This window comes from Verticillium alfalfae, genomic scaffold (assembly GCF_000150825.1).
Source record: "Verticillium alfalfae VaMs.102 supercont1.10 genomic scaffold, whole genome shotgun sequence".
In the NCBI taxonomy this organism is placed as follows: domain Eukaryota; kingdom Fungi; phylum Ascomycota; class Sordariomycetes; order Glomerellales; family Plectosphaerellaceae; genus Verticillium; species Verticillium alfalfae.
In genome coordinates this window covers 620,209-633,150 of record NW_003315029.1, presented here as the reverse complement: position 1 = coordinate 633,150, position 12,942 = coordinate 620,209, and the positions used below count along the sequence as shown (strand labels likewise).

The 12,942-nt window shown below is 55.4% G+C and overlaps 7 protein-coding genes across 7 annotated transcripts in view; 6 read left to right on the top strand and 1 right to left on the bottom strand.

Annotated features, from left to right (window-relative positions):
- Positions 1–1,453: 1,453 nt before the first annotated feature.
- VDBG_07647 (FAD dependent oxidoreductase superfamily) lies at positions 1,454–2,596 on the top strand (the record flags this gene model as incomplete). Its single annotated transcript, XM_003002142.1, has 1 exon — positions 1,454–2,596. The coding sequence occupies one exon, from the start codon at positions 1,454–1,456 to the stop codon at positions 2,594–2,596; it is 1,143 nt and encodes a 380-aa protein (XP_003002188.1).
- A 119-nt stretch (positions 2,597–2,715) lies between these two features.
- On the top strand, positions 2,716–2,874 carry VDBG_07646 (conserved hypothetical protein; the record flags this gene model as incomplete). Its single annotated transcript, XM_003002141.1, has 1 exon — positions 2,716–2,874. The coding sequence occupies one exon, from the start codon at positions 2,716–2,718 to the stop codon at positions 2,872–2,874; it is 159 nt and encodes a 52-aa protein (XP_003002187.1).
- Positions 2,875–4,439: 1,565 nt separating this feature from the next.
- VDBG_07645 (polygalacturonase) lies at positions 4,440–5,900 on the top strand (the record flags this gene model as incomplete). Its single annotated transcript, XM_003002140.1, has 4 exons — positions 4,440–4,790; positions 4,847–5,353; positions 5,416–5,622; positions 5,682–5,900. The coding sequence occupies 4 exons, from the start codon at positions 4,440–4,442 to the stop codon at positions 5,898–5,900; spliced, it is 1,284 nt and encodes a 427-aa protein (XP_003002186.1).
- A 280-nt stretch (positions 5,901–6,180) lies between these two features.
- VDBG_07644 (ceramide glucosyltransferase) lies at positions 6,181–7,865 on the bottom strand (the record flags this gene model as incomplete). Its single annotated transcript, XM_003002139.1, has 2 exons — positions 6,181–7,705; positions 7,768–7,865. The coding sequence occupies 2 exons, from the start codon at positions 7,863–7,865 to the stop codon at positions 6,181–6,183; spliced, it is 1,623 nt and encodes a 540-aa protein (XP_003002185.1).
- Positions 7,866–8,745: 880 nt separating this feature from the next.
- Positions 8,746–10,413, top strand: VDBG_07643 (tRNA-splicing endonuclease subunit Sen2; the record flags this gene model as incomplete). The annotated part of the gene is made up of 1 exon (XM_003002138.1): positions 8,746–10,413. The coding sequence occupies one exon, from the start codon at positions 8,746–8,748 to the stop codon at positions 10,411–10,413; it is 1,668 nt and encodes a 555-aa protein (XP_003002184.1).
- A 572-nt stretch (positions 10,414–10,985) lies between these two features.
- VDBG_07642 (conserved hypothetical protein) lies at positions 10,986–11,819 on the top strand (the record flags this gene model as incomplete). Its single annotated transcript, XM_003002137.1, has 1 exon — positions 10,986–11,819. One exon carries the CDS (start codon positions 10,986–10,988, stop codon positions 11,817–11,819), a length of 834 nt encoding a protein of 277 aa, XP_003002183.1.
- Positions 11,820–12,261: 442 nt separating this feature from the next.
- Positions 12,262–12,942, top strand: part of VDBG_07641 (predicted protein) — a gene marked incomplete at both ends in the record, with an annotated part of 1,695 nt that continues 1,014 nt past the window's right edge. Inside the window, one exon of the mRNA XM_003002136.1 lies at positions 12,262–12,923. Coding sequence (XP_003002182.1) covers positions 12,262–12,923 — 662 coding nt within the window. The remainder of the gene's footprint in view (positions 12,924–12,942) is intronic.

Genomic DNA, 12,942 nt, shown 5'->3' with positions numbered 1-12,942 from the left:
TTCTTGAGCAAATTGAACAAGAGGGTGCTCTGAGAACAGCTTCGACAGGCACTGTCATGCTTCCATCTCAAAGCTTGGCTGCTGGCAGATCGTGGCTATATATCAAAAGCCATTCTTCAGTTGGAACAGTTGTTCTACGGAATCGAACGGCAGAACTTCACGCGGTCTTTCCTGTGGGTTATTCTTGATCTTGCGACGCTGTTACGAAGCCGTAACCCACGAGAGGGAGGAAAGATTGCGGAAGTGTTGTTCGATCATATCTTTGTTGATCAAGCACCAAACAAGAAACTGGAGGAATCCCAGTTGAGCGCGCAGAATGTGCTCAAAATTCCAGAAGTAGACGAGGATCTAGCTTTGTATACCGATGCTGAGGAAGGGTCAGAAAGTGTCACGGTCTTTGATGATCTAGATCCAGATCCACCCCGACTATTGCAGCTCGCGGAAAAGGCACTGACCCTGACCAGACAGCGCCAAAGTGAAGCTGTCGACCAGCTTCTGCAAAAGGAGCATGTAGCCTGGTATCGACCTCAGGACCTCTGGGTCAAGTTCGGTGGGCCGCCATCCGATACATCTCTGATGAAAGCGCCTATCGCCAAGTAGGATTTGGTTCGTAATGTGTATTGGGTCATTTGATCAGTTTTTGTTTCACTTTCAACCCCTGTCGCTACTTTAACTCATGTAGATGGACCTTATTGATCCGTTTCCAACAATTGAGCTACAGATAAGTCGAGGGGAGATTGAACTCAACAAGGTGGGTAGTTATTCCATGGTCTGGGGGCAAATTCTACAGGGATCGAAACAACAAGCGTCCCTGCTTTCCAGTATGCCCGTCGGTCACCGAATTAGACACTAAGATTAAGCTGTAGGGGAAACAGGGGCACGTGCAACGATGCCACCTGGTAGTCCAATATACTGGATCTCATTCCACGTGTCAAGCTGTCCTCACAATTTAGAGGTACTAGAGTAGGGGTCTCAGGAACTGCACCATTCTCTATTGCGATACTACCTCACCCAACTGCGGGGGTGGGCCTCCTGCCTTTCCCAGCTTGGTCAAGTAGCCGGTGACCAGCCGGGCGAGTGATCATGATCATGTCATAGCGAAGGGATGACAAACGCGTTGAATACATCGCTTCAATTTGGCCAGCAAATATCTTCGTCTTCTCTTGAAAAACAGGAAAATCACTATTCTAGATCTCCATCTATCTCCTCCATGGTCTTCTTTGATCCGTGATCAAATGCAAAGCGCCTCGCCATGTGATGCCAACATGCCAGTATCCGGCGGAGGCCCAAACGTATTGTACCGGCCCGGGCTTCTGGTGGGCCATCACGCGTCAGGCGCACAACACAGCATTGTTGAGGGGTACATAAGGCAGTTTTTTTCTTCATCGTTGCAACACTCCTGATATTCCTTCCAGCCATTTAGACATTCCGTGCCGTGATTATCTGTCTCAAGATGTCCGGCTCACCCGAAGGTGTTTACGAACCAGGCGTCGTTGACCCTGGATTGCCCGTCGCCAACTCCACCCAGCCCTTCTGGCACTCCGAGCTACACCCCTTGTCGGACCACAAGTCTGCTTGGCCTCAATCAATTGTCGATGTTGTTATAATTGGCTCCGGTATATCGGGCGCCAGTATTGCCCACAATTTGTTGTCGAGACGCCCAGATATCAACATCACTCTTATCGATGCGCGTAGCCTTTGCTCCGGTGCGACAGCCCGAAATGGAGGACACATCAAGACCATGACGTATGCCGTCTGGGATCATCGCAAGCAAAGGCTTGGACTGGAAGAAGCGATTAAAATGACGGCTTTTGAACAGAGCCACCTCGACGTCATGGCTCATATCGTTCACGCCAATTCACTCGAGTGTGACTTCGTGCCCGTACAGGGTGTGGACGCGTACTACGATGAAACGGTCTTTGCAAAAGCCGTAGCCGCGCTTCAAGATATGAGATTGCATGCCCCCAATCTTGCGGACAAGTACAAGATATGCACAGACACCACAGTGCTGCAAGGGGAGATGAAGCTTTCCGCTCGTTGTGTTGGCGCCATCACCACTCCCGCAGCTTCGGTGTGGCCATATAAAATGGTCACCAACCTCTTAGCAACTCTGGTCAGTTTCGACAAAGTCAATATACAAACGGGCACACCCGTCCTCTCGATCGACGACCGGCCCGGAAGTCCATTCGCCACTGTTCGTACAAGCAGAGGCGATATACGTGCAAAAGCCGTGGTACATGCTACAAACGGCTGGCTTGGTCATTTGTTGCCTGAATTGCGTCCGTATATTTCACCTGTCCGAGGAAACGTGGTGCATTACGGCTCTGTCGCATCGAAAGAAGACGCTTCGGTCAACGCGAAATCTGCTCTGGGCCTTGACAGCAAGTATTCTTTCTGGCTACGCTACGCAGACAAAGACTACGACTATCTTATCCAGCGTCAAGATGGGGGCATTGTCGTCGGACGTGCCAACATGGGTCGAAGGGCCACCGGGGACGACAGCCAGACTGATCTACTTCCCATGGCGCACCTACGCGGTTTCGGTGATCAGGGTTGTCTCTTCAGCTGTGGAAGGCTCATCGGCGCACATCACTGATTCTTGGTCTGGAATACTCGGGTTTCACACAAGATGCTTTGCCGTTTGTCGGACCCCTAACAACAGTGTTTCCCTCACGCCATCGTCAGTGGGTCTGTGGTGGCTTTCACGGTGTGGGCATGGTCAAGGCGTGGAGGGCGGGAGAGATGATTGCGCAAATGCTTCTGGATGAGACACTTGGTGATGAATTTCCCAAATCGATGATGATTGCGGCTGCTCGCATGAAAGCCTTGCGGACCTCTCTGAGGGAGAACTCGGAGGTTCCGCCGCGCCTCTGAGTTTTGGGCATAATGAATGGGCAGTGCGAAGATAGGATGACAGTCGCGACCGTTTAACCGTTTCCTTCTCACATTCTTGCAACGACAATGCTCAAAAACTATTTTATTCCTCTTTTGCTCCGTTTCCATCCACAGGTATCGAGCAGGTATCGAGCAGGTATCTCGAGTAAGGAATGCTTGAGCAACATGAGCCCATACGATTATGAAGAATGTTTTGGATTATGTACCAGAGACGAAATTCGGACTCGAGAGAGTTGGGACAACTACAACAGCAAAGGCGCGACACTAATATAGACCAAGATATATCGGCCTTTGAGTTAGCCCCTTCCTGAGTTCTGGGTGTTCTCTACTGCCAGGCGAGTTGTACCCCTTGAACATCCTCTTAAGTGTGTAGAATGCAGAACCCTTATCCAAGTTCCTTCAAATATTTACACCTCTCCAAAACCAACCCGTTTTTTGTTCACTCATACCGAACATCACTATTGCGGTTTGCAAAACCAGTCAGCTGAGGTCACAGCTCGGCACGTGCGGAAGAGGTCGCCGTCGGACTCTGTCAACGTTGACTGGTACTCATTCCCATGCCACGTCACATCACCACGTTATACATGACCGTATGACATGAACATGGCATTGTCGAAAAGACATGGTTGATCCTTACTACAGCTTGCTCAAATTGGGCAGGTCAGCCAGCTGCCCACACTTAGCAGGCGAACGCAAGTAATTCGCCTTGCAAAATATTTCTAACCACAGCTTGGTGGGAGGAATGGCAAGCTTTCTAGGCATTGAGCAGTTGGAGGTTGTTTATACTAGCGCACGCCGAATCGCGCTCTATATCATACGGGAATCAACGTTGCCGAGAACCTTGCGCAAATTGGTGACAATCCATTCATCTACAGAGCGAGCGCTGTACCTTAATAAAAGCAAACAAAGTGTGTTAAAAGAAACTTCTGCATTAGCGGCCCGTTGCAAGAAGGTAAAAAGACCACGATCACGCTTCGGAATCTCGCTGAAACCCAGCGGCCGTGCGGGCTTGCGTAGGCTACTATCCAAGTCGGGTACAAGGCAGGGGTGCAGTAAAGCACACTCCGAAATTACTTGGCACCCCGCGATCTGAGAGGTTGGCAGCAACGCTACCCCCCCGGGAACGACCCTGGCGCGGCCCACGTTCGGCCCAAAGCTGCCGCGCCAAGACGGCACACTAACCGAAGCCTGGAGATGACAACGCGGTTCAGCAGCCTCTTCCATCCGGGCCTGTATCTTGACTGACCGTAATATTTGGAGTGGATATCCTGACGATGTGGTCCGGTCGCTAGTCGAGTGAAGGCTGCGGCGCATCTTTTTCCGTCCATACAGGTCTCCTTTTGAGAGGTGGTTACCCCTTGACGAACCGGCCCCGTGGTGTAATTAGCCTCCGGGATGCTTCGTCTGGAGCGAAGCCTGGGGGTAGATTTTGGGGTAAGGCGAGATGCTTAAACATACTTAAGAAGCTCATTGGGGTGGCACGGAGCAGGCACGTAGCCAGCAGACTCAACAGATTCTCGCCTTGATCTCCTTCGTTCGTCACCATGGTTTCTCTCCGATCCCTCAGCCTCGTCCTCCTTGTGGGTACTGCTTCAGCAGCGTGCCGCAAGCAGTGCGTGGTCCCCGCTTCTGGGGGCACTTTATCGGACTCGGCAGCCATCCAAGAGGTTCTTGATCGTTGCAACAGGGACTCGTTGATTTTGTTCGAGGAGGGGTCCAACTACAACGTCTTCGAGCCCATTGCGGCCCTGAACCTCACCAACGTGATCCTTTCGGTTCAAGGCAATCTGCATCTGCCCCAGGATATCTCCGCCGTGCAGAAGATCGTCGCAGGAGGCAACGGCCACTGGTTCGACTTTGCGGGTACCGACATACAGTACATCGGCAACTCAGATGTGCGTCGAATTGCAATCGAACGCTAGTGATACATACCAACTGACGATGTCCTCAGATCTCACATGGCTGGATCTACAGCTACGGCCAGGCATGGTGGTCTGCCAACGCGAAGGCCGGCGGCACCGGTCTCCCGAACCGTCCGCATCTTATGGCTTTCAAAGCCACCAACGGTGTCATGAACTACTTCAAGTCGTCCAAGCCCGTCGCCTGGAATCTTGCCGTCAAGGGATCCAACATCAGCATCGCGAATGCCGTCGTTGATTCTGTCTCCGAGGACTGGAGTTTCCCCTTTAACACGGACGGCGTGGGCATCGGCGCCACTGATGTTCACGTCACGGACTGCGTCATCTACAACGGCGACGACGCCTTCGCCATCAGCGACGGCGCGAAGAACGTCGTTGTCGAGCGCAGTATCATTGGATACCAGACCCACGGCATGAGCATCGGCTCCCTTGGTTCCGACGCCAAGAAATTCTACACCGTGTCCAACATTCGATTCGACGACATCACCGTCGCCGGAGGCCTGTACGCCGCGCGTTTCAAATCGTGGGTCGGCGGCCAGGTACGTGAAGCAGAAAGACCGTTTTGCGCGCGTCCAGTACGATACTGACCAACCCTCCCCAGGGCCTCGTGAAGGACGTCTCGTGGTCGAACATCCGCCTCTACAACGTTACGTTCCCTATCTTCATCACCCAGACCTACAGCGATCAGGGCAAGGCGTCCGCGAACCGCCCGAACAACTCGTCCGTGCAGATGCGCAACTTCAAGTGGGACAACTGGGCCGGCTCGATCAACAGCTACAATCCGGGCGACGGCTCCTGCGCCTCCAACGTACGTGGCCCCTCCATAAACTTGGCATGGCTCTTGTCACTAACCAACCATCTCTCAAGCCTTGCTGGTATAACGTTGGCCTCCCGAATCTCAAGCACAACGAGGCAATCATTGTCGAGTGTAACGAGGATGATTCGTGCCAGGGCTTCGAGTTTGACAACATGCGCATCTATCCACAAGATATGACGGCGCCCAGTGTCATCTGCATGAAAGCCACTGCGGAGCTGAATCCCAATCTGGGCATCGACTGCCGCAACGGCACTTACATCCCCCTATAGTTATGCAGTAGGATTGGAGATGTTTAGATTCATTGTAGATAACGATAGAAATGTATAGACCATGTGTTATGTATGGTACAAGTCAGCCACGGCATGTAGCGAGTTTGAGTATTCGTAAGGCATTTTTGATGCGGCGATCTGGGGCGATTCCGGATGTGACGTGATGCAATGTCAACACCAAGGCGCACTCGAATGGAGCAAGCGCCCACGACATGTGGACAAGTGACGGAATGCCATCGAGCTTCTTGATACTGGTGTAGTCTTAAACATCTAATCTAGTCTATTCTTGCTTCGAGAACGAGCATTTTCTGTCTGCGCATTCACGCCGGTGGACGAACCATGTGTGCTGATGGATTCGTCTCCGACCTCTTCCACGCTCATGTCCATGCGCACATTGAAAGTCCGACCCCGCCACACCACGGTCGTCCCAAGCAGCACGGCCCAGGTCCAGATTGGCAAGGCGAGAAGCTCGCGCCCTATCCACGCGGGTAGCCACTCGTGGAACGGTCGGCGCGGTGCCCCCGCCGGGACTGCCGGTGCCCCTCGCAAACCTGGGCGTGTTTTCGTCAACCTCAACCGTCTTTCCAGCATGCAGCTTGTTGTAGGCGAGCCAGTCTCCGATCATCCAGAGGGTAACCGATGCGAGCCATGCGAGTCCCATGGCACTCCACGTCTGAGGGATGCCGAACGTCTGGCTGAACCAGGGAATGGTGGTGATAGCAAAGGAAGAGTAGGAGCAGCACAAAAGTGACTCGACACCAGGCTCCACGATGGTGGCGGCGATGACGGTCCACTTCCTCGCGCGAAGCCATCTGACTCGGCGTGCAATGTAGGCCTGCACCGACATGTCGGCCATGGGCTGAATCGCAATGTCTCCAAAGACAAGACCATGGTTGCGAAGTCCGGGCAGCTTTGATCGCCAGAGAAGATCACCGATGAGGTGGTCCTCACAGATGTAATCCGAGAAGTAGTCGATGCCGGTTGGGTGGCTCTTGTCGGTGGGCAGGTCGGGATTCCGCGAGGGGTCCGTAAGCATGTCGAGGTGGGACTTGCGGAACATGTTGGACTTGCCGACGACGCAGGGTGCGACGCCGACCGTATTGATGGCACTGTAGAATTTGGCGTGGGTGGTCGCCATGAACATTTCGTCCAAGCGACCGCCGCCGTAGTGTTGGATTTGCGGGAGAAGAGACTGATCGCGCTTGACTTTTGCCGAATCAGAGAAAGTACCAGTTTCCGAGGAAGCAGGTAGAAGGGCTTGCGACTCGGAAGTACGGTCCCAGAGCCCCATGATATCCACGACCAAGGGCAGCAGGTGGACAAACTTGTAGGGCGTCGCGCGACTCCCGTCATGTTGCAGGCCCAGCAGCTTGTCCGCCATGCGCCCTGCCACACCCCGCCCAACCCAGATGTTGCAGTCGATTATCCAGACGAGGTCTCCTTTCGCCTCACGATAGCCCCGGCTGATGTTCCGGATCTTGGGGTTTGGACCCAGATTATTGACGTGGCCGTCAGAACCATGGAGCAGAGGGTCTTCCTTCTCGACAAGAACTCGGGCGTCGAAGCCAGGGAAGTCTCGTACAAGCTGGACGAGGACAGCGTAGGCAGGGTCGGACTTGTCGGCGACGCACAGGTGGATGGTCAGTTTGTCGCGCGGGTAGTCGAGTCGAAATGTGGAGGCGATGCACTGATAGAGCTCGGTTTCTAGGCCCTTGACAGGACGGATGATCGTGATGTGTGGCACATCTGCCGAGGGTAGGTTCGAGGATACAGCTGGACGAGGCCGGGAGGCGTACTTTGTGAAGCTATTCTCGTGTCAATGGGGTATGAGGACAGGAAAGACTTGGTGAACTGAGCTCTCACGTACATCCTCGTATTACCAATGCACTGGACCAGAAAGATGAAGACGCTCCATGTTCCCGCCAGGTACGCAGCTCCCTGAACGAGAAGCGAAAGGTCGAGCATGGTGTTGTGCTGGATGAGATCTGGGGGGCAAGGCGATCGATTTCAGGGAAACGCCATTCATGCAGTCGTTTAAGTCATTAGTCGTCAATATCTGCCACGTCACCGACTCTGGAGAGGGGCAACGCAACGGTTGCACATGGCGAGGAACAAGGAGTACGTAGCATCAGATACGATGCGAAACTCTCACGCGAAATGGACGGCTGATGGTGTTCGTGTGAGGACCTGCGAAATGGGTGCCCCACTTGGCGAGATGACAGACCGCCGCCCTGTCTTTCTGGCCAAGGTCAAAAATGCTCATCGTACCTTGCCTAGGTACCTTAGGTAGGTAGTTACAGCAGAGATCGGCGAGCCGTATTTTTCCGCCCTGGATCGACCCCGCTGGAAGCTCGACCCATTAGGGCACCTGTGATTTGCCAGCCTCGCTGTGGGGACCTAGAAAAGCCGACTCCAAAATCTGCGAAGACCTCGCCATTTCCTTCCTGGCTCTTCCTTCTCCCATCAACCCGTACTTAGGCATCAGATATCGGGCTCGGTCCTCGAATGTCTGCACTAACTCATTGCCCATAACACCCATGGGGCCAGTTTCCCTCAATTGAGTAAGTCATGACGTTTTGTTTTCAGGGTTTTGAAGCCTGGCGGCACGCGGTCTGGCGCGCGAAGTCGTGCGCCTCGGCCAGATCTTACGATGATGACACCTTTTTTTTATTGTGCTTAGAGTGTCCTTCATTGGCCTCGCTGAGGCAAAACAATATAGACTACAACGGTATCTGATGCATATGATCTGCTTGTCCATGGCTTACTTCTCCCTCAGCGACTTGGGAATCGCATCAAGGATAGCAAAGCTAACGATCACAAAGAACAGAGATGAAGCGAGATAGCCATGGCTGAAGCTCAGTCCCCGGCACCTCAGCCTGCCGCCAATGGCGTCAAGTCCTCTACAGCGTCTCCTGCGCAAGCAGAACCGCGGCCCCAGCGGCCCAAGACGACCCCGTTGCATCAGATCTACGCCCTGCCGGCTCCGATCAGGACCTTTCCACTGCCCTCGTTCTACCCGAACAACCCCGTATCTCTCCTCCAGTTGGCCTGGGCGTGGGCGAGCCAGGTGCTTTCCCCGCCCCCAATTGAGCCCTCAGTAATATGGGAAGCCGTCTGGTCACCCGAATCGGGTTCCGTTCATGTCTACGATGATAAGGCCATCCGAGCTTTGTGGGAACAGGGCTTTTACGGGAAAGGCAACCTCAGCCGAAGCGAGCCCAACTGGCTCAAGCGAGAAAAGGTCCGCCGCGGCCTCGTGCAGACGCATGTTAGCGAGGAATTGACCACGAGTAGAAGAGAGGAGCGTATCAAGATGAAGTGGGAAAGAGCGAGGGCAGAGCAAGACGCCATCCGCCAAGTCCGACTGGAAGAAGCTCGGCTCGCGATCGCACATGGCAGCTCTGCGGGCACTTTATCCGTGCCCCAGCCCGAAGTTCCAGCCGTGATTGCTGCCGTGCAGGCTCCGCCGACTGGGCCGCTGGAGCTCTTGTCGCTCCCCAACTCGTCTCTCGATGTTCCTCTTGCTGTTGAGCACCCCGTTCTTCCCGCAGAGGCCATTGCTGCAGCTGCAGACCTGATACCTGATGACAGTGAAAGCTCACTTGACACCCCGCCGCACCAACAGTCCGCAAACGGACACGCAGTGAACGGCTCGTCAATACCTACCACAGGAGAGGACCTCAACGGCCACGCGACGTCACCCGATGACAATGCGCCCGACGAGGGCAAGATGGTCAAACGTCGCAAGAGTGTGCGGTTCTCGCCCCGCGTCGAATCGGCTACGTTCGAGCACTCAGACCCTCCCAGTCCAAGCCATGCCTCGATATGTGACAAGACAACCAATGGATCACCACACGGCGCTAAACGTGACGCGGTATGGCCCAATGGTTCTCTACGACACAAAGCTGTTCCCGAGATGCCGGAGGCGACAGAGGAGATCCTGAATAAGGAACACCTCCAGCTGACGGGCGAGGAAGCGCTCTTCCTGAGCTTCGGTCTGGGCACTCTCAAGGTCTTGGATCTCCAAACGAAGACGCCAATCGACACGTCCTCCCTATTGACGCTCTTCCGCCAAAACGCCGTCTTCCCGCCTCTGCCGCCGACAGCACTGCTACCCGACGACAGTTTCCTGCTCAACTACGCGGTATACCATCATTTCCGGTCGCTCGGTTGGGTCCCACGGCCAGGCATCAAATTTGGCATGGACTGGATGCTGTATGCCAAGGGCCCTGTCTTCGATCACGCTGAATTTGGCGTCATCATCTTGCCTTCTTATTCACACGCGTGGTGGAAGGACAACAAGCATCCAGTGCCACAAAAGACATGGCATTGGCTGCATGGCGTGGTGCGTGTCCTCGCCCACGTGCACAAGAGCCTTGTGCTGGTCTACGTCGACGTGCCGCCACCGCCGATTTTCGACAAGGCCTTCGAGCAGGGTCCTGCGGCGGCGCTCAAGTTGTACAAGATCCGGGAGGTCATGGTCAGGCGGTGGTCGAGCAATCGCAATAGATGATGCGGTGCAAGTTTGGGCGACTGAAAAACCACCATGTACTCCGTGGACGAACACCCATGTAAACCAGAGAGCCTTTTGGTACCGGCCAGGCGAACAAGGCAAATCAGGAAATGTCTGAATATTGTATCAACTTGAACCAAACAAGGCGCACTGTCACAATTTGCTGTGAACTCTCCCAGGGCTCTGTGAAAGACGGCGAAATAGGTATGCTTGTTTTTCCACAAGTACCCCACACCAACCCCGCGTTACGGTGGATCATCATGGGCATGTTCCGCTGGTCCGATTGAAGGAAGTCATCGCGAGCCGGACGCTCGAACAGGCAAAATCGCGTTGTTAGCTCCGGCAAGCAGCCACATTACCAGGTTCAGGGCGCTGCAGTAGCGGCCATCGGCCACTCGCCATTGACGGAGAAATTGATCCCATCCGCGATGCGAGCGTCCACGGCATTTGGGCGATCTCTATCGACAGTTTACCTCGACGATGGGGTTGCGCGCTCGTCGAGACACGCGCGCATTACCCCGAGATGGCGAGGGCGTATTTAAGCCAGCGGTCGCTGCAGTCATCGAGCAGCGATGCTCTCGTTGAACAGCAGCCCTTCTCGCATCGCTCATCAAACCGCCCCGACGCACCCCATCGTCATCATGAAGGCCTCCCTCTCGGCGGCAGCAGCCCTCCTGCCCGTTCTCGCGGCGGCGGCGCCCTCGTGCCCCAAAGTCTGCTCCACCAAGCCCGCGGCCTTCTTCCTCGCCGGCGACTCGACGACAGCGGTGCAGTCCGAGGGCGGCGGCGGCTGGGGCAACGGCTTCCTCTCCTTCCTCGTGCCGCCGGCGACGGGCGCCAACTACGGGCGCAACGGGCGCACGACGGTCGACTTTGTCTCGGGCGGCCACTGGGACCTCGTCACGACGGCGGTGCGCGAGCACGCGGCCGACTTTGACGTGTACGTCACGATCCAGTTCGGGCACAACGACCAGAAGCCGGCCAAGAACATCACGCTCGACCTGTACCAAGAGAAACTCGGCGCGCTGGCCGGCGAGATCAAAGGGCTCGGCGCGACGCCCATCCTCGTGACGCCGCTCTCGCGGCGGAACTTCAAGGGCGCCGTGACGGACGACAGCCTGAGGAACGAGAGGGTGAGGACCATGGCGGCGGCGGAGGAGACGAGGACGCAGTTCATCGACCTCTACAAGAACAGCAAAGCGCTCGTGGAGGCGGTGGGCGAGCAGCGGTCTCATGACGAGTGGAACCTCAAGGAGGGCGACAACACGCATCTCAATGACTGGGGCACCGTCGTGTTTGGACGGCTCGTGGCGGACCTCATCTTGGAGAAGGAGGCGTGCTTGAAGAGCTGGATTGGAACGAACGAGACGTTGAGTGATTGGATCTGGGGCGAGATCCAGGGGTAGAATGCGTTTTGGGGAGACTCTAAGAGAATGAATGGAAGAGGTTCTATGAGAACGACTAGAAGAGACTCTATCTAAATGACCGGAACAGCCTCTTCATGACAAATGACGGTATACTGTGAAGAGGAACAAGGGGTATGTATCACTCGCATGATGAGTGCGTGGGAAGCATGTACTCAAGTAAGCATAGTTACATATAACCCATATAGATAGACTATGCCTCTATCAGGTCTAGGTCCAAGCTCTCGACGATCGATCTACCCCTCTGTGGAGCTCCGACCGTGGAGCTCTCCCGGCTTCCATCGCACATGTTCCTCGGCTTGTCGGTTGAGCTGGGGCTTCTTAGTCGTCGCCTTTTTCCTTTGCCCGTTTCTCATGATCTTCTGTTTCGCGGCCGTGCCATTTTGACCGTCTTTCTTGTACCTTTACTTCGAAGAAACACGCCATGTTCGCACGTTCGCGAGCGCTGCGCGCCGTCCAAGGAGCTGCCGCTCGGCACACAGATGGCCTGATCACTCGAACACCACCGACCCCTCGATGCGTCAAATGTCCTGCCCTTGCAACGTCATTCCACACGAGCTCGCGATTCCGGCAAGGCGAGGCCACCGGCAGTGTCCCGAAAACGGCTACGTCTGCCTCGAGCCCGCCCCTCGTGCCCGCATCGTTGAAGCGACGCAAAGCGGCCCCTCGACAGTCAGCTGCTGCCGTTGTCTGCCGTGTTTCTGCGGCGGACGCAGCCCTGCTGACGATCGAAGGCCCGGACCTATCTCCGACCGAGGTGCCTGCTGGCTGGCTGCGCGACCGATGCCCACAAAGCACAAGCCCCTCGTCTGGCAACAAGAATTTTGCCACCGGCGAGATTCCCGTCGACATCGCGATCGAGTCCGTCCGACAGGACAGCGAGGGCCACTGGGAAATCACATGGCGCAACAATATCCCCCGCTTTGTTGCCGATGGCATCAACACCTCCGTCTTCACATCAGGGCAGCTCCGGGGGGCTCTACAGACCGAGTTCGCGTCGCGGCATCTGGCCCTGCTGCAGCACCACACTATCCCCACGGCGAGCACGTGGAACCGCACGAGACGCTTGCACCCGCGCGAGGTCTCGTACGCAGACTGGATGGCC